This window comes from Hippopotamus amphibius, chromosome 2 (assembly GCF_030028045.1).
Source record: "Hippopotamus amphibius kiboko isolate mHipAmp2 chromosome 2, mHipAmp2.hap2, whole genome shotgun sequence".
Lineage (NCBI taxonomy): Eukaryota > Metazoa > Chordata > Mammalia > Artiodactyla > Hippopotamidae > Hippopotamus > Hippopotamus amphibius.
The window spans coordinates 6,594,941-6,614,989 of NC_080187.1; the positions used below are offsets into that span (position 1 = coordinate 6,594,941).

The following is a 20,049-nucleotide window of genomic DNA, read 5'->3' on the forward strand; positions in this document are numbered from 1 at the left end:
GGGTCTCAAAGGGCAGGGGAGCCTTATGGGAACGTCAGAGATTAGCTGTGGGGGTGCGACCTGACCGGAGCTGGGCCTTTGGTCATAGGACCCTGCCAGCCTGTGGCATCCTAGCGAGGGGAAGATGCAGGTGGAAATTCCCATCCTCTGATTTGCCAGAACCTCCCCGTGGCAAATCTGACAGAACCAGAGGGCAAGGGCTTCCGTTCATGTGGTCCCATGCAGGTCAGAACAACCTTGGAATCACTCTGACATCTCCGTATCTCACAGCCACATATGATCCGATTTGCCCACAAATCCCGGTGGTTTTCCTGATCAAAGGACACCCAGAATCTGAGCCTCTGGCACCACCTGCACTGCTACCCCATGGTCCAAGTCTCCATCATCTCCAGGGTTGGAGAGAGACTCCCACCTGGAACCTTCCTTTACAACATCCACAAATCCCCAGCCCATTCAGATGAAAGGCCCATGAGACCCTGCACAGGTTGCCCCTTTCTTCTCTGACCCCATTTCCTCATATTTTTGAGGCTTCACTTTGATCTGGCCCTCTGGTGTCCTTGGTGGTCAACACCAAGCACATACCTGCCTCAGGGCCTTTGCAGATGGCGGAGAGATGAATTTATCTTTAAGTTTAAAAAAATCTGAGTAATGGAAACGTCTGTCCACACAAAACTTATACAGGTGTTTGCAGCGGCGTTATTCCTAATAGCCCCAAACTGGGAACAACCAAATGCCCATCAGCTGGTGAGTGGGTCAATAAAATATGGTATAGGCACCCAAAGAAATATCCCACAGTGATGAAAGGAAAGTACCGATACGTGTGATCACGTGGATGATCCTTGAAAACATGATGCTGAGAGAGCATTATGAAATAATGGAGGTATGATGTCAGTCACAAAAGACGCCATATTGTACGATTCCATTCATGTGAAACGTCCAGAATAAGCAAATCTATACAGACAGGAAGTGGCACGGTGGTTGCCTAGGGCTGGAGAGGATTGGGGGGGGGGTGTTGACGGCTAAGAGGTACAGCGTTTCTTTTTGGGGTGACAGAAATGGTCTCAAATTCATTGTGATGAGGGTTGCCTATTTTGTGACTATACTGAAACCCATTGAATTGAACAGTTTCGGTGGGTGAATCGTATGGTATATGAAGTGCATCTCAAAGCGATTAAAAATAAAGATCTAAGTGATTGCCGTCTTAAGCATTCCTGTCGTTTTCACAAGTAGTGTATGCACGTCTTAGCGTTCCATATTATTATAGCCAAAGTTTGAAAGGAAACTCTGACTATTACTGTTTTCATTTCCTGTTTATTTTTTAACTCAAATTTCTTTGACGTTAAGATAGATATTCAGTATTTAAAGATCACTGAAGTGGGTGAAGTTTTTTCTCAACTGTTAATATGAGAAAGAGGGGTTACTAATCACAGCATCTTTCCCCCTCCAGCACTTTCATGATGGACGGAAGGCACAGCAGCACATAGAGACTTGCTGGAAGCAACTAGAATCAGTAAGTGAAAAACCAGTCGCTCACGAAGCGTCTTTATAGATTTTCTGATTTGAATTTAACTTAAGCTGGAATCAACCAGTAAGTACAAAACAGAGACGCTGATGTCTTTGGAGACTTTTATAATTTGAATTTAATTGGTTTCTAGAAATTATTATTGAAAGCAAAATGGTTAAGCCCAAAAGAGCTCAAGTAGAGTCTTTTTCTAAAAATTGTATGGAAAGGACAAAGATTAGACAATTTGGATGGAAATAAATGCAGAGTTTAAAATAAATTTCTGAAATGATGACCTGGGGCAAGTCAGAGAAGAATGCTTGGGGGGGGGGGGGCGGGGTGTGGAGACGTTGATACAATTACATCTTCTCATAGGAATCTCATGGTTTCATTAAATATTACTCTCCCCGCCACCATCTTCCTCTGCTTTTAGACCAAAAGACGTTTTGAGCGGGATTGCAAAGAGGCTGACCGAGCCCAGCAGTACTTTGAGAAAATGGACGCCGACATAAATGTTACAAAAGCAGATGTTGAAAAGGTAAGGTAAAGTGAGACTCTTTCTTTCATTTCCCTTATTGATAGTGGTCACGTATCCTCCCAGGCTGCTGGTCTCCAAGTTCTTCTTTCTGATGCAACCACAAAAGGCCGGTTGACATGGAATCATTTTCATTTTGTGTCAACGGGAGGGGGTGTTGGTGGGGGGATGGGCGGGGGAGAATCTAAAATTCGGGGAATCTTCAGTGGTATGATTTGAGCAGTTTGTTGATTTATTTAGTCACCAAGATGGTAACACAGAGACTTAGACCATGAAGGTATCTTAGGGGGTGGTTTCCGCAGACTGCGGTCCTCTCTTAATGACTTTTCAAAGAAAAAGTCAACCCCTTAAAAGCTGGAGCAGACCGTCCAGCGTCATCTGGAAGAGCTTGGCCACTTACAGTGCTTCTGTTGAAAAGATAAAGAGACTCACACTAGTGGCCTGAGTTCTATTGGATTCGTTCAGATTGATACCAGGTTGTAGGTGAAGGCTTGCGTTGGCAAGTCCTCTCAAAAGCCTTTACTGAAATGGACTTGTATTGGCAATTAGGAATGTTATTATAAAGCTTGTACTGTATCTTCTTGTGGTCCCCTCTGTGTTTTTTCCCTAGAAGCTAAATTTTCTTTTTATAAAAAAGTCATCAATATTAGTGTAAACAAAACTAGGCTGTGAAATAACAGTATTCATTCATGACTGCTCAGGGCTATTTTGGCATTCACAGACTCATGCTTTACATGGGAAAAAACACTGCATTTTCTTAGATTTCTTTCACTTTTGCCAGATTATTTGGAGTTGAATTTGCTTGGAAAATAGTGCGAATTAGCTATTTAGTTATTTGCCCAATTCTGCCAAATTCCTTGCTTAAGGCCTAGGTATATATTAGTATGCCTTCCTCTAAAATTACCTAATATATTAGAAAACAGATTCTCAAAATCTGTATTTGATCTTGAATGGGGATATTTACTTTACCAAAAGATATATTAATTTGCTGGTAAAGTTACCATAAATTTGTCATAAGTTCTCAAAATATTAATTCCCCAAAGTATTTAATATGTTATTCAATTAAAATAGATTGACCCAAAGTTTATCAAAAAAACATTTGGGGTTAAATTAGGTAAAATCAATCAGTATGTGTGTCCTAGAAACATGCCTGGCACAAAGGTATGTATTCTTTATCAAATATTTTATTATCCTAAGTGTAAAATTGGAGTGGTTTTTATTTATTGGAAGACTTTTAAAAAGGTATTACTTTTATGACCTTAGGAAAAAATCTAGCCATCCCTGCTCATTGTAGAAATACCTGAAAATACTACCAACCGAAGGGGGAGGAAAAAAATTAAAACATCCAACTTATGGTTAATAAAATACCTTTCAGAACCTCCACTGTTCCTCCCTGGTCTCCAGACAAAGCTGTTTTTTTTTGTTTTTTTTTGTTTTTTGGTTTCTTTTGTTTGTTTGTTTTGTTTTGTTTTGTTTTGTTTCGGCTGTGCCACGCATCTTGTGGGCTCTTAGTTCCCCGGCCAAGGATCGAACCATGTCCACTGAAGTGGAAGCATGGAGTCCTAACACTGGACTGCCAGGGAAGTCCCTCAGAGCCTTTTCTTTAAAAAAGATTATGTATACTACATATGTACAGTGTAAATAATAGTAACAAAAGGAACAGCTGCTAATCTACAACCTATCTTTTCTTTTTTAAGTGTACAATTTGATATTTTTTTATTAGTACTGTTACAGCCTATCTTAAGAAATAAAAATCTTATTGTTGCCTTTGAAGTCTCCCTTCCTGACTTCATCCTTCTCTTCATCCTAGAGGTAAACTTTATCCTTAATTTGATGTTAATCATCTCCTCACTTCTTCATAGCTGTGCCGCAGGTGTATGTATCTCCAAAGAGTTTATTTCATAACTTCGCACCTTTTTCACCTTTACATAAACAAAATCATACTTTCATTTCTTTTCTTGTGACTGGACTGTTTTCCATTTGATATTATGTTTTTCTTAATTCATATGGGCTATAGAGCACATAAACTTTATATATTAATTTTAGAGCCAGATGCCTTGCTAAACTCTCTTTTTATTTTTATTTTGGGGTTTTCTGTAGAGATAGTCATAACACCAGCAAATATTGACACTTATTTTTTCTTTTTCAATCTTTATGCCTTTTATTTATTTTTCTTATCTTGTTCTACTGATTATGACCTCTATTATGCTGGCAGAAGCAGTTACTATGGACTTCCTTATCTCCTTCTAGATTATAAAGAGAGTGCTTCAAATGTTTCCCCATTAAGCATGATTATAAAGTACCCTTCATCAGGCTAAGGGATTTCCCTTCTTTTCCTATTTTGCCAAGAATTTTTTTTTTTTAAAGCTTGACTTGGTGTTGAATATCATCACATACCTTCTGTGCTTCCTTTAATCCATTAATGGATAGATTACATTAAGTTTTATTGTATTGAACCAAATTAGCATTCCTGGGACTAATATAACTAGGTTATGATGTATTGTTTTATATAGAGTTGAATTTATTTTGTTAACATTTTACTTAAGATTTTGCATCTATATTCATTGAAATTGATCTGTGATTTTTCTTTCTTGGCTGTTCTGGTTTGCTTTACTTCTTATTAGTTTTGGAGTGTAGCTGTTTATTTTCTGAATAATATATGTGAGGTGAAATTAACTGTCTCTTAAATGTTTTGTAATACTTTATTGTGGGAGAGGCGCACAGCTTAGTTGCTCCGCAGCATGTGGTATCTTCCTGGGGCAGGGATTGAACCCGTGTTCCCTGCATTGGCAGGTGGAGTCTTAAAGGAAGGCAGATTCTTAACCACTGGACCACCAGAGAAGTAAAGTCATTTTATTAAAAAATAAAGTTTAGAATTGTAATGTCTTTAATGTGATTTAATTTTTCATTGATATGTGATGATCTTCTTTCCACAGTCATGCTTTATGCCTTGAAGTCTATTTTACCTGACATAAAGCAGCCTTTTTTTGGGGTCTCATTTGCCTGGCAAGTCTTTCCCATAGTTTTAGTCTCTGTTCTCATATTTAGATGTGTCTCTTGTAAATGGCATATGGCTGGATTTCTTTTTAATCCAGTCTGATTGTGTTTATCTTTCACCTGGAGAGTTGGGATGGATGTATACCATCCCATTTTATTTCTACTTGTTTCACTTTTTCCATGTTTCCTTCCTTCTTTCCCGGATACTCTCTGTTTCTTGCCTTCTTGGATTTTGAAAATTTTGTTTTGTTTTCCTCATTCCATTTTCTCTGTTCCTACTTTGCAGATTTTCTGTTCTATTTCTGTGCTTTTATTGGTGAATCTAGACATTTTAACATTTACATTTAGTCTAACTATAAAGTAAGTTAGGGTCTTTACTAATGTCCTCCCAAACAACTTTAACTAAAATGAACTCCTTCTTGACATTGCAATGTATTTGTGAATATTTTTGGTCCAACTGCATAAATTAGGCTTCAGTAATTTTTTATAGTTCTGTAAGTATACTTTCTATTTTCTTTGTTCACTATTTCTTTTGGTATCTGGGGTCTTATTCCTTCTTCCCAAAGGACACCTTTTACAAGTTTCTTTAGCAGAGATTCAGTTTTTGTAAAATCTCAGTTTTTGTTTGATTGGAACTGTCTTTTTTTTTCACCCTCATTCTTGAAAGATGATTTCTCAATGTATATAGCCCTAGGGTGATTGCATTTCACCTAGAGGATCTTATGCTACCATCTTTTGGCCCTTGTTTATAGTTGAGACGTCACAGTGCTTGAGAAGTCAGTATAATTGTTAACCCTTTGAAGATAATCTGTTTTTTCTTCTTGGTAACTATTTATATCAATTTTTATGTCTTTTTGTCTTTGTTCTTCTGATGTATCTAGGTGTGAATTTCTTTATCTTCCTTTTGGTTCATTGGGCTTATTGACTCCACATTGGAGTTTTCTGACACTTGCCTATTCCTCATTCTATTGTTTCCTCTGGAACTCTAATTATAAGGCATAAGTTAAAATATCTACTCTTATGTCCTCCATGCCTATTAACCTTTATTTATATTTCCCATCTTTTTGTCTCTCTCTGCTGTGTTCCATGTAATTCCTTTAGATGTAACTTTCATTTCAGTAATTCTCAAGCTGTGTCTAACCTGTGGTTTAACATGTCTATTAAGTTTCTAACTTCAGTTGTTACATTTTCATTTCCAGAAGTGCCTTATGGTTCTCTTTAAAATCTGCATAGTCATTTGTTATTTTCTTGTTGCTTTGTCACACTTTTGTACCATATTTTATTTCTTTGAGTGTATTAGACACACCGATTTTATATTCTCTATTTGATGAGTTTCAGTATGTACAATTTGTGTGGGCCTGATTCATCAGTTTGTTGTGTCTGCTGACTTGTTTATGGTAACTTGTTTGCTCCTGCATTTTTGTCCTTTGTGCTATAATGCCATAAATGCATTGCTGAAACACCTTATGTTCTGGGGGGAAAAATGCTAATAAAAATAACAAACAGGACTTATGGAGAAAATAGAAACAAATCACTCAATAGTTACAGACCTTTGTAACCAGAGAACCAATAAGACAACAAACCTAGTAAAACTACTAGCATTTGAATTGAGCTTCACAGCCTTTGTCCTCCAAGATGCAGGTCCTTCTGAGTATTAGGGCCTTCAGACACGCAGGTCCTTGAAAGCATTCACTTTCAGCAAAATGCACAATCTGATCCTGGATGTAGCTTCCTGCATTTATCTGTTGTTTTTACACAGGTGAAAATATCTTCCCAGATTTTGCATTCATAGTCCCAGCTTTACTAGAGAGCTCAACAGAATGGAGATTATAGCAGTTCTTGAAGCCTCTAAACCAGCCACTAGTTGCAATTCTATAGATTTTTAGCCTTTTTTCTTTTTTTTATTTGAAGTATAATTGACTTACAATATTATATTAGTTTCAGATGTACTTAGCCTTTTTCTTAAGATCTGCTAAGGCTTACCCACGATTGCTTCCAAACGTTAATTTACTGTGAAAAATTCCATATAGAATGGCAAGCCTTCTATATTATACCAACATCATTGCCTTACATTTCAGTCACATAAGAAGGCATAAGTCACAGCAGAAAAACATGTGAGATTCAGAACAGAGTGTATGTGATTATAAATGTTCATTTCTTGGAATTTCATCTCTGGCCTACGTTTAAAGTGGGCTCTCCAGAGAGATGGCATTACCTGGGGTCACTACCAGGCCAGGACTGCATCCATCTAAATTTCCAACTTGGGGTTGGGGATCCACACATGCTGTGTGGGTTCCAGTCCTTTGTGACTGAAAAATTTCCAGGATGACTTTCTAATTTTCCTCCCTCAGGTCAGATCCAAGGTAATTAACTTATCAAATGTGCAATTGCTGGGTTCAGTTGCAGCTTTAGGATTTTTGAAAGGTACTACCAAATTGAATTGCTTTCCTCGACTGTTTTAATATTTCCAAGGATGTATTATTACTTCTCATACTGAGAGTGTCATTTTGTTATTTTTATGGAAGTACTGTTTACCTCCTCCCTAAGGATGGGATAAATGACTGGATTTTAGCATTACAAACATTGAAGCTGATAGAGCAATGTCTAAACACTGGAATTCTTATGTTATTCTTAAGTTATTTTGCTTATAAGTATGACTTGAAGCACTATAATTTCCCCAAAACAAACAGTGATTTGATTGTTATATCAGTTTTTGTGTTATCACCAGTGAAGCCTCTTGTCAGTATCAAGCTGAAAGGATGCAGTGTTTCAGTTCTTATGGGTATTTAATGTAATTTCCCATTTTGAGTTCTGATAGTCTTGGAATCTAATATAAATGTCTTTTCCTCCAGTTTCTGCCAAGGATTAAATTATCCAGTTGTATTTGAGATGACTCCCCCTCCTTTTTCCAGCAGTCAGCCCCACAACACTTGGAATGATATGCCTGTATTTACAAAGACATTTTAGCTGCTCCCACCATGAGTAGGATGGACTTTCCTAAACTACGCTTGTGTTTGATGACACAGCTCATGGGAACTATATGTGCATGCATCTTCTAAGCTGCGTAGGATCTGGGTATGAGCCTGATATTTTTCTTCTCCTTTAGGAAGTTAAATATTCCACAGAGGGTTTGGCTCTGTGTTCATATTGCCTAAATCTGCCTGAGTCCACATTTGTACTTTGTGTTCGGTGTCAGTGTGTGGCCAGATGTGTAGTCATTTGCTTGCAAGAGGGTATGTATTCGTCTTGAGGCACCCGGTTTAACTAAATGTAAATTTATATGTAGAAAGCAGACATTAAAAAAAACTGACAGTTTTGTCTCTGGGCCAGTGAACATATTTGGATGTTGTGAGGATGTCATGTTCCTTAGAAGAACGATGGAGAAAGAAGATAAGTTCAGTGGAATGGTTTTTATTGGTGATGAAAACTCAAGGAACTAGGCGGTCTCTTTTCCTTTGCCAAGATGCCGCTGTCAGAAAGTTTTGGATTTGAAGACTTGGAATGAGCTGTAGTGATTTGAAATTAGTTGGGTCTTCATTGCGGTGCACGGGCTTCTCAGTGTAGTGGCTTCTCTTGTTGTGAACCATGGGCTCTAGACGCGTGGGCTTCAGTAGTTGTGGCACTTGGGCTCAGTAGTTGTAGTTCATGGGCTTAGTTGCTTCGCAGCACGTGGAATCTTCCCAGACGGGGGATCGAACCTGTGTCCCCTGCCTTGGCAGGCGGATTCTTAACCACTGCACCACCAGGGAAGTCCATGAGGCTAAACTAATTATAAAGTTCCCATGAACATTTTTATACATGTCAGTTGGTGGACATGGTGTCTCCTCCTTCTTGGGTGTGTACCTGAGGTGGAACGCTGGGTCACAGGTGAGTATTTGTTGTGGTGCACTATCAGAGCTTTGACAAATGGCTATACCAACTGACAAGCCTTCTGCAGCTGCTTCTCCCCCTCATCGAGGGTTGATATTCTCAGTCCTTTTATTTTAGCCTTTTTGATGAGTATGGAGTGGACTCTGGTAGTGGTTTTAATTTGCATCTGTATTTCCTTGATGAAAAATGATGTTGATCATCTTTTCGTATGCCATTATCTGCCATTTGAGTAACCTCTTTTGTGAAGTGCCCAAATCTTTAGCTCATTTTACTTTTATTTTTTAAAAATATTTAATTATTTGGCTGCATTGGCTCCTAGTTGCAGGACGCAGGATCTTCTGTTGCCATGTGCAGGATCTTTAGTTGTGGCTCGCAGGCTCCTTAGTTGCAGCATGTGGGCTCTTAGTTGCAGCATGCATGTGGGATCTAGTTCCCTGACCAGGGATTGAACTTGGGTCCCCTGCATGGGGAGCTCAGAGTCTTAACTGCTGGACCACTAGGGAAGTCCCTTTAGCTCATTTTAAAATTAGACTTTCTTCTTTCTGGCATATAGATGTTCTTTATATACTTCGTATATGAGTGTGTGTGTGTGTGCGCGTGTGTGTGAGTGTGTACATATATACATATGTATGTATATAATTATACAGTTATCTTTGCTTACCCCAATAAAGCCTTTTGCTATGCCTTTCATCGATATGTGGGTCATCTTTTATTTCAAAGTTTTCATCATTGCTGTTAAAATATTGTTGTGTGGTGGAAAAAGCCTAGACAGCGAGAATATCATCATTTCCAAGCCACACATTTTTAAGGATCAGGCTTAGAAGTACAGAGAGCCAAGCTCTTCATGGCCCCATCTCTCAGAACCCAGTGCCATCAGAGTGGACATGGTGCCAGAGGACCATTGTTCATTGTCATCTTGAGCAATTACACTCTTGATGTATTCTTGATTTGGGGGAGGGGTGTAGAATATAGTGTGTAAAGAAGTGGGCAAGTGGTTCCTTTTTTTAAAATTAATTAATTAATTTATTGGCTGTGTTGGGTCTTTGCTGCTGCACATGGGCTTTCTCTAGGTGCGATGAGCGGGGGCTACTCTTTGTTGTGGTGCATGGGCTCCTCGTTGCTGTGGCTTCTCTTGTTGCAGAGCACGGGCTCTAGGCGCATGGGCTTCAGTAGTTGTGACACATGGGCTCAATAGTTGTGGCACACGAGTTTAGTTGCTCCACAGTGTGTGGAATCTTCTTGGAGCAGGGCTCGAACCCAGGTCCCCTGCATTGGCAGGTGGATTCTTAACCACTGCACCACCTAGGAAGTCCAAGAAGCTACTTTTTAATGGAGTCAGTATTTCAAGCTTTATAGAGTTTAGAGATTGCTTGTGAAGAATCAGAATGCTGGAAAGCCATTAATTTATTTTATTAAAATATTTCTAGTAATATTTTTCTTGCAGTGTGCTTCTGCTTGGTGTAGCTTTTCATCCAACTAAATTCTGAATTTGTCTATTTCTATTTAAACATGGGCCCCCAAATGAGTTACCCCATACTTTTTTCTTTTTTAAGGGAATTCTGAAGGAATAACGATTTCATGGCCTTATTCTCATGTTTAGCAACCATCTAACTTGTTGACAGAATTCCTGAGTTGTGAAGTGTTCCCATCCATCATTCCCTCACCCATTGCCTATGTGCTGGTGAGATGTGGGGGTGGCGCAGATACCGTCATGGAATCACACAATCCTTGACTTTAAGGAATTTGCCTTTTGTTGTCTTCCTAGTACTTAGTGACTATATGGTGAATTTTCCCATGTGCTCCCTAAATACTTCTTGAATGCCATTTTGGTGACAAACACTTTAAAGTTGGGTTTTATCTGTCACTGTGCTTTGGAATAATAATATGCTAGACAAACATGGATGAGAGGCAGTGCCTAATCTCTGCTCTCTGATAATGCTGCAGCTGGCTAGTGTGGTGTGCTGGGATGAAAAAGGAAAAGGTTATCAAAATGAATGGAATGTGAACTAATATTTCCGAACAGAGAGAACAGTGTTTTCTAAATGCATGCATTAAACTGAGTTCATCCATGTCAGGCAATGAATAATTCCCTTTCTCCCATTCGCCCTTGCCTTGTGACTGTTGGCTCTTACATAATTTCTAAATGCAAAATAGGATATTGTTTAACAGAAGCTGCAGTTCTTGGTTACAAGTAGCTGCAGAAATTGTTAGTGAGTTCAAGTTACGGTTTTTAAACTCTGGCATCCATTTCTCCTTTTCTTATAGGTCTAGTTTCATTTAACTTGTGTGATACTTTGACTGCTAACATCTTCATTTTCTGGGCAGTTGTTTGCCATCGAACAGTTAACTTGGCTTCTTCATTCAAATTCATTGCAGTTCTGAGCTTTGACTAAACAGAAGGCTTCACTATACACTTGCCTTATTTGGCCTAATGATGAGTTTCATTGTATAACCCGATTTAAGGAAATGTTTTAAAAGTTAAATTAAAATGCTGACCATGAGCCCTTAAAACAGTGTATCCGTTTCTTAGGGAGTTTACATTCCATTTTTGTGCGATATTATGACTTCCAAAAATATTTGGCTTTGAACATTATTAGCTTTTAAGTTCTACATAGATGCCCCAGTCGTGAAGTAGAATAGGACATTCTGAGTCATTTATGAATTAAGGTAGAATTCTAAGAAGGATGTGATAAAACATCACGTTTCTAATTACCGTAAGATACGCATGTACTCTTTTTATGTGTCGTATATTAGATAATAGAATCTCAAAGAGAAAAATACAATTTTGGTAAAGAAATATGTCAGTGTTAAGTAAGAATGGAGGGATTTACTTTGAATGATCATCAGTTTGATAATGATCTTGATAAAAACAAGTGAAATTTACTAGTTTAGGAGGTTGTCCTCGGTTGAAATCAGGGATGACGGCTCTGTGAAGCACTGGCAGGGCAAAGTTGGTTCCATTCTAACTGAAGCCAGCTGAGTAGCAGAGTGTTAAATTTTTTTACCATTTGGGGAAACATTCTCTAGCAAGATGATGACTTTAGTTCTTGTACGTATAAGGAATTGTACTATTAAATTTTGTTTCTCTGTCCTTGCTCTAACCACGAGGTTGACATCTTTATTAAACATGTTAGTATCTTTAGTGCTTTCCTCAAATTTGTTTCATATCAAATGTCTGACTGTCTGAAGGAATTGTTCACTGTAACAATTTAGAAAACAAGTTTTTTTTCAAAAGAGGAAGTGGTTTGTACGAATGCAGGAAATAAATTTTGCAACGGCAGCTTGATCTTTTAGTTTAAAATGTTTTTCATTTGCAACAAGAGAAAAACATAGAATTAAAAGGAGACTGTCGTGGATATTGTTGCTGCATTCTTGAAAAGTCGACTGATGTTCAAATCAAAGATTCTAGAAAAGTCACTTTTGTTATCCTCTTGTCCTGTAAGCAGTCATGTCTGCAGAGTTTACATTTCGTTTCTTTTGCTTCTCAATGTGCCTGTATTGAATGAATGGTTTCGGTTGTTTTGATGCTTAATATTTATCCTGAGTAGTAATGGATATGTTTTCTTCTTTTGATGCTTCACATGGGAAATGGAATTTAATGGGAATTTCCCCCAATTATCAAATGTGGAATAAATGTATTTATATTTGGCAACAGGACACAACTTTGATCTATGTCATAAATGTTAGTAGGCTGCATCTGTTTTTTATAAGGCTGTGGCACTCAATATTTAAAAAGTGAATTTGTAATAACATTGTTGAAACACAAAAGTATTTACTATGGTTAAATGTTTCACATATAAGTACTCTTAAAGTGGCATTCAGCTCCCAATTTTAGTTCATTTGCTAGCAATTACTACAGTCTCTATGTTGTTTACCTTAAATTTCACTTATTTGCTTTGGAAATAAGTGGTTTTTACACAGCAAATGTATGGAATTTGGATAAATAAACATTTAAAAAGAAACAGGAAAGTCAAAATGTCAAAATCTCAGAGTATCAGAAATGTTAGGGTAGGGGTGTGCCTCAAAGTGAATTTATATAAAGACTAAATACTTTTAAAAGCGTCTTCAACTTGAGGACATGGGGCGGGGGCAGGGACGAAGGGGAAGCTGGGAGGAAGTGAGAGAGTAGCAGTATGCGTTATGTTCTTTGGTCGGGGAGCAGGGGGTGGGGCCGGCTTCTCTTTGTTGTGGAGCACCGCTCTAGGCATGTGGGCTCAGTAGTTGTGGCACACGGGCTTAGTTGCTCTGGGGCATGTGGGATCTTCCCGGACCAGGGATCAAACCTCTGTCCCCCACATTGGCAGGCGGATTCTTAACCACTGTGCCACCAGGGAAGTCCTGCCTTATATTCTCTACATGAAAATGCTGGCACGAGAATCTGTTTTAGCTTTGCTTTAGTACTGCTAACAACACGCCTCTAAGTGAATGTGCAAAATAGCAATAGAATGAGGTAAGATGATAGGTAATTCCCATACCGTAGATCTGAAAATAAAAATGAATTGAATAAAACATAATATGAGTAAAAATATTCACGTTATATGAATATAAGAACATGAATATAAAATAAAATGAATTAAATAAAATAAAAATATTTACTTATTTGGGGGGGGTTGTGTGTGTGTGACTTCAATACTTGGCATTTCCTTTGTGCCCCTCACTGTTCTAAAGGCTTTTGTATGGCAACTCATTTAATAAAATATTTTAATTTTTACTGATAGTCAGTGGTCTAGCTTGGCCAGGAGCTGGTTTTTAATCTTGATGCCACATAGACGTGGGTTCAGATCTTGCTTCTATCATTCGCTAATGGTATGGTGTGATGCAATTTACTTCATCTCTGAATCTGTTTCCTCGTCTGTAAAATAAGGATAATATTATACACCTTCAGGGCTGGTTGTGACGTTTCAATGGCACATGATGTATGGAAAGTAGAGCCCTATTTTTAAATGCAGTTAATTGGTTGACACTATTGTCATCTGTATTTTACCTGTGGATGTCCTTTTGATTACTTCTGGCTCCTCCCTCCTTAGCTCTTCTCCCTTCAACCTACTGTGAATAAGTTGTTTATTTTATTTTATCTTTTCTTTTTCTTTTTTTTTGGCCACACCACACAGCATGCAGGATCTTAGTTCCCCAACCAGGGATCGAACCCACGCCCCCTGCAGTGGAAGTGCGTAGCCTTAACCACTGGACAACCAGGGAAGTCCCCAATTAAGTATGTTTTAAACATTCTAGACATCCTACTAGAGTATTTATTGAACAAATAGTTTAGAGCATCAGTAGGATTACAATGAATACCTTTCGTGAGGGCCTTGGTTAGCAGATAACGAAGAGATGGAGAGACAGGGAAAGCTCGAGTCAGTTGCAGAATAAGATAATGTGTATAACATGCCCAGCTGCGTGGTGAAGATATTCAGAGCAGCAGTAGTTAAAAAATGACTCATGCGGTACATCATATATGAAATCACCTGGTCCTATGACCAGCAAATACTAGGAGCTCAAAAGTTGCACATCGATTCTGCATCTGAAAAAGCTGCATGTGGATTACAGGTTGTTGGGATAGGGCTGAAGGAAGAATGGGGAGTTGAGTATGATAGATGGGTAGAAATTGAATAGATAGAGCAGAGAGGGAGCATCTGAGATGGTGAGAACTTCATCCCGGGCCCTGAGGGAAGCATGCTGCAGATGTCGCCAGAACAGGGGGCTGAGTGGAATCTGCTGGAGAGGTGACGTGAGACTGGATTGTGAAGGGTATTAAGAGGGAAATGGGAGAATGAATGTGATCCTCACGAAATGCTACTGAACCTACTTCTCAGAAAACTTACATGAGGAACGTGTTTTATTTTTCCTAAGAGGGTTTCAATCCTTACCCTAAGAGGGTAAAAGTCCTTCTTTTATCCCTTTATACATAAGAAAAGTTAAGGCTATACAATGTTAAATTTACCATTAATCTAAAGAGGCCCTGCTGGATATGGGAGAGCTGAGACTAAAGCACATTTCGATGAATTCTATTTGAATTCAGTGTTCTTGCCAGTGTACTGTGTGATTTCACTCCTGGATTATTTTAAATAAGCTCTTTATTGTTAGCCACTGCTCTTGCCTACAGAACTAGGCAGGTGATAATGCGTTGGGATAGGATGATAAATAGTGATTGACATGAATCCTCAGTATATACTAGGGGCCCAGTAAGGAGAGGTGGGGGAACTATAATGGACAAGGATGCCCAGGGACCATCTAAAGGGGGCAGCCATGTCTTCACCATCTCTCCACACACCCAGAGACATGTGCTAAGTCAGGCCAAGTGTTGTTACTTCTTGCATATTATTCCTTTCTGGGTTAAATTCCCTCCTTCCTGAATGATAGATTGTTTTTATTTTCTTCCATAAGGGACTGTGAGTAGTAAGTTCTTTATTTGTCTGAAATGTTTTTATTTTGTCCTCACTCTAATGTAATAGTTTAGTTAGGTATAGAATTCTAAGCTGACAATGATTTTCTCTAAACACTTTGAAAACCTCATGCCATTGTCTTTTATCGTTGATTGTTCCTTTCGGGAAGTTGGCTAACTACTTCACTGTATTCCTTTTGTGGATATTTGACTGTCCTCCATAGCTGTTAAGACCTTATCATTGCCTTTGGTGTTCTGTGGCATCACTGTGATATTTCAAAGTACAGACTCTTTGTTTCTTATTTACTCTGCTTGGGGTTCATTGGGGATTTGTTCCTTTTGTAGGGAAATTTGTTCCTAAATGTAGGGAAATTCTCAGGTGTTAACTCTGCAAATGTGCCTGTCTTTCATTGGTTCTGACTCAAATGTGTATGAAATACCTGTCCTCCATACTTCTTAACTTCTTCTTCCTTCATTCCATTTCTTTATATATTACACTTTCTGTAACTTTCTTAGCTACTTCATGGGTTCTTTTAAGTTCTTTTATTATTTAACTGATCTATTAAGCTTTTAAATTTCAGTGATTGCATTTCTCATTTCTAAAAGTTCCATTTGTTTCTCTCTCAGATATGCTTCATCTTTATAATGTCTTTCATTTTCTTGTGATTTCTATTGCTTCTTTTATTTCTTTAATCATTTTAAATGTTCTTGTTTTATATTTTCTTTAAATTGTTCTTTTAGCTCAGGTTTTTACAGTTGCAGTTTTTCTCTCGTGTCTGCTCTCGTGGTTGTTTATTTCCTTGTGCATTTATGATTGTTAATATTACTATTTTTTGTATGAGCATACCTTGAACAGGGATGTTTTTTCCCTCTGGGAATCCCTTAAAAGCAGAATTGTGGGCATATCCCCACCCCCATTAGTGTTTTATATGTGTTTTGGCCAGACAACCTGGGGCTAATTTTTATGTTAATTTCTTGGGGTGGAGATTCTTTTTTTATTTTTTTAATAAATTTATTTATTTATTTATTGTCTGTATTGGGTCTTTGTTGCTGCACATGGGCTCACTAGTTGTGGCTCTCAGACTCTAGAGCACAGGCTCAGTAGTTGTGACGCACGGGCTTAGCTGCTCTGTGACATGTGGAATTTTCCTGGACCAGGGCTCACACCCGGGTCCCCTGCATTGGCAGGTGGATTCTTAACCACTGTGCCACAGGGAAGTCCCATGGTATTTCATTTCTTTCCCTGGGGTATATAACATAGTTAATTTTTTTTTAAACTCTTCTAAGGAGTATATCTTTCGTAGAACTGCATTCCAGAGTGCTTTTAGTATTTCTGTTCTCTTCAGCTGGGCATGTATGGAACCTTGTGAGTGTCATATTTTGGGGTGATGTTATTTGTTAAGGGGAAAAGGGGAGAGAATGAGATAATCACTGTCGACCTGCTATAACGGAAAACTCAAAACCCTTGCCAATAATAATGTGTTAGAAGCCAGGCAGGAGAAGGGGGCCAAGTCTTGGAGACCATAATTTGTATTTTACCAAGATCTCTGAGCTCATACCAAGTTTGCTTTCACCAGTGTACCTTGGAGGTATGCCAGCATCAAGACCAACCGTATCAGCAGTGGCTTCTCTTTCAGCAGAAATTGTTGCTCACCTTCAGTTCTACTTTTTAACTAAGGCAACTGGAGTATAGGGAAACAGAAGGCCTTTTCTTAAAACTGTTTAGCAAGTGAATGGCCCATGAGGGATTGAGATGCTGGTCTCATTTGCTATCTTTCGATATTCTCTCCTATTTCAGTGACCGTGCACCAAAGTAACCTACAATACTGGGGCTAGAAGTTATAAGCCTGTTTTTAAAAAAAAATCAGGAAATTGCTGGAATATTTCAAGCATATTTCTTTGGTTAACTTATTTTGAAGTTTTTCTCTGTTCTGTATTTTAGCTGCTCTTATAATTTATCAAAGACAGACTCATTGTTCTGGCAGGTCCCCGGCCTGGAAGTCTCCAACAAAAACTCACAGCACTCTGTCTGAATAGGAATTTTTAAATGCATTCTTAGTCTTGAACTTGAAAATGTGTTCTAGATGCAACAGTGTGCTGGGAAATTGAAACAATGCCGTTTATCATACAACAACATTACTCCAGACAGGGAGCTATTCCATTTCTTCCTTTCTTAATATCCCTCCTACTGTATCTTTCACATTGTGTGTGTGTGTGTGTGTGTGTGTGTGTGTGTGTGTAGCGTTCACTTTCCCTTTTAAAATACTCTTTCACATTGTCTTCCAGGCTACACAGTAGTCCATCAAGGATATGACATACAATTAACCAATCACATTACTGGACATTTGTCTCAGATTATTAGCTATTATAAACAATATTTCGTTAGGATAAATTCCCAGAAGTAGAGTTGATGGGTCAAAGACAGGGTGAAATCAGTTTTATTCCTAATTGTTGACAAATCATAGAGAAATTCAATTTACCAGTTAGAATTTTTAGGGATTTTCAACAGATTGCTGTTTTTCTGATCTCAAAAATACCTAGAGGGACTTCCCTCATGGTCCAGTGGTTAAGACTCCATGCTTCCACTGCAGGGATCGTGGGTCCAGTCCCTGGTCGGGGAATTAATATCCCACATGCTGCACGGGGTGGGGTGGGGTGGGGGTGGAGGTACCTAGAAAATTGGCCATAATATCCAGTGGCCCCTGTCTCTCTTGTATGCTGTGAAATTGTGTGCATTTCTTCCCATTAACCTGGCCACATCCAAAAGGCAAGGTGCTCCAAACGTTGGAGCTACTGGGGACTCTGAGACTCACCAACTTTGCCAGCTGTTGCTTGAGTATCATTGTAATGTGGTGGTATCATTTAGTGATGTCCTTGCAGCTGTGTTCTTAGAACTTTCTGGTGAGTTTCCCAAGGCTGCCTCTACCTCCTCTCGGTGTTATCTGAGACCCTGCTCCACCACTGAAGGACACTAAGTTGTCACTGTTACCAGTGATTATCAGAGGGTGGAATGTGCAGGGATTTTACTTTCTAAACCTTACAGTTCTGTAAATTTGAATTATTTACAGCAAGCCTATTTTGGTAATCGGGTGATTAAAAAGAACTAAAGATGGAGAGAGGCTAGATATCCCAGGTTATTACATTCGTATGTTTAATTTTATCCACAATATTGTCAGGGGTGAGTTAAGAGCCAGGTACCCTGCCTGATTCTTGCTGTGCCTCCAGCCCAGGCTGTGTGCCCTTTTGGCTGGATTTCAGGGCTGGTGGTGGCCATCTGCCCCCTAAGTGGAGCTGTGGCAGGCCACTGGCTGTTGGATAATAAATGTGGGCAGCCTAGCTGTGGTGCAGAATAGTAAATCCAGAATAAAATCTCAGTTTAGCCCTCCTTTTCCCTCTGGCTTCAAATACAATTGGTCTCCTCTTATGATAATTATGAAATAAAATATTGAAAGTCCAGCTGCTCCAGAGAACATGTATTGCTGCTGGAACTACCAGTGATGAAACACTTTTCGTGGCACTCCCCAAATTGCTGCGCACGGGCTTTCTGTAGTTGTGGCAAGCGGGGGCTACTCTTCGTTGCGGTGCATGGGGCTTCTCATTATGGTGGGCTCTCTTGTGGTGGAGCACGGGCTCTAGCTGCTCAGGCTTCAGTAGTTGTGGCACATGGGCTTATTAGTTGTGGCTCCTGGACTCCAGAGCTCAGGCTCAGTAGTTGTGGCACACGAGCTTAGTTGCTCTGCGGCATGTAGGATCTTCCTGGACCAGGGTTGGAACCCATGTCCCCTGCATTGGCAGGCGGATGCTTAACCACTGTGCTATCAGGGAAGCCTTATATTTACATACTTCTAACCAAGGAAAAATATGACTTTCCAAAAGTTCTGACTGCTGCTGCAATAATCATTTAAGGAACAGCAGTGGATACAGTTCCTGAGAAGTCTGAGATCATATTCAAAAAATTAATCCATCTCATTATGTGTTTACAATAAATATATAAATAGAACCAATCCATATTTGCTCATTTTGTTAGAAGGTCAAAAGCCATAAGCAGCCCTGATAAAAGATGTGACGGTATAACTTAGTAAGAAAACCTACCACGGTCCCCCGTGTGAAAGTAAGCACATTCCTTAATATAGCTCATTTTCTCTGTTTATGACAATTGAGACTCAGCCAGCAGCATTCTTTTCTCCTTAATATTTGAAACATTAAGGAAAAAGTAATAGTGAATTGAACAGGAAATAGCTACATTTGGGCCATGCTAATTATCTAAATTTAACTAACAAAATGGATTATACTATTTTTGTCTTTAAACCCCTGAGGATTTAGAAGCACTGTGCTGTAGCTCAGTTTCTAAAATATTGTTTTCTATATTTAGAAACTGTAACTTTGACCTTTTAGGCAGCACAGCTTTACTTCCATAGGACGTTGAATTAGATGGTGTTAAGAATTACCAAGCAGTGGAATCACACAAGAGATACATACTTAGGCCTATTTGGATTTATTTGGGGAGATTCCCAAGGATTTGTCAAAGAAATTCTAAAGTTTAAATTCAGTCTTTCTGATTGACAGGGAAACCACTGTAGATCTTATTTAAAGATGTCTGTGACTTAACAGCCTCAGGCAATTGTGGTCATTCTGGACTTTTTTTAGAATGTTATCTCTTAATTCTGTAATTCTGACTCACTAAAAAAAAAATCCTATGAGCTTCTTTCTGCCCTACAGTAATATTGCTATAAGATTCAGTATCTTTTATTCTTAGAATGGGAA

At 38.8% G+C, this 20,049-nt stretch overlaps 1 protein-coding gene across 16 annotated transcripts in view; it reads left to right on the plus strand.

Moving 5' to 3' along the window:
* The window catches only part of FNBP1 (formin binding protein 1), a 131,668-nt gene that overhangs the window by 74,663 nt on the left and 36,956 nt on the right, over positions 1 to 20,049 (plus strand). For all 16 annotated transcript variants that reach the window (XM_057719836.1, XM_057719841.1, XM_057719834.1 and 13 more), the window contains 2 exons: positions 1,448 to 1,510; positions 1,935 to 2,039. In XM_057719836.1, the coding sequence (XP_057575819.1) occupies positions 1,448 to 1,510; positions 1,935 to 2,039 (168 nt within the window). The remainder of the gene's footprint in view (positions 1 to 1,447; positions 1,511 to 1,934; positions 2,040 to 20,049) is intronic.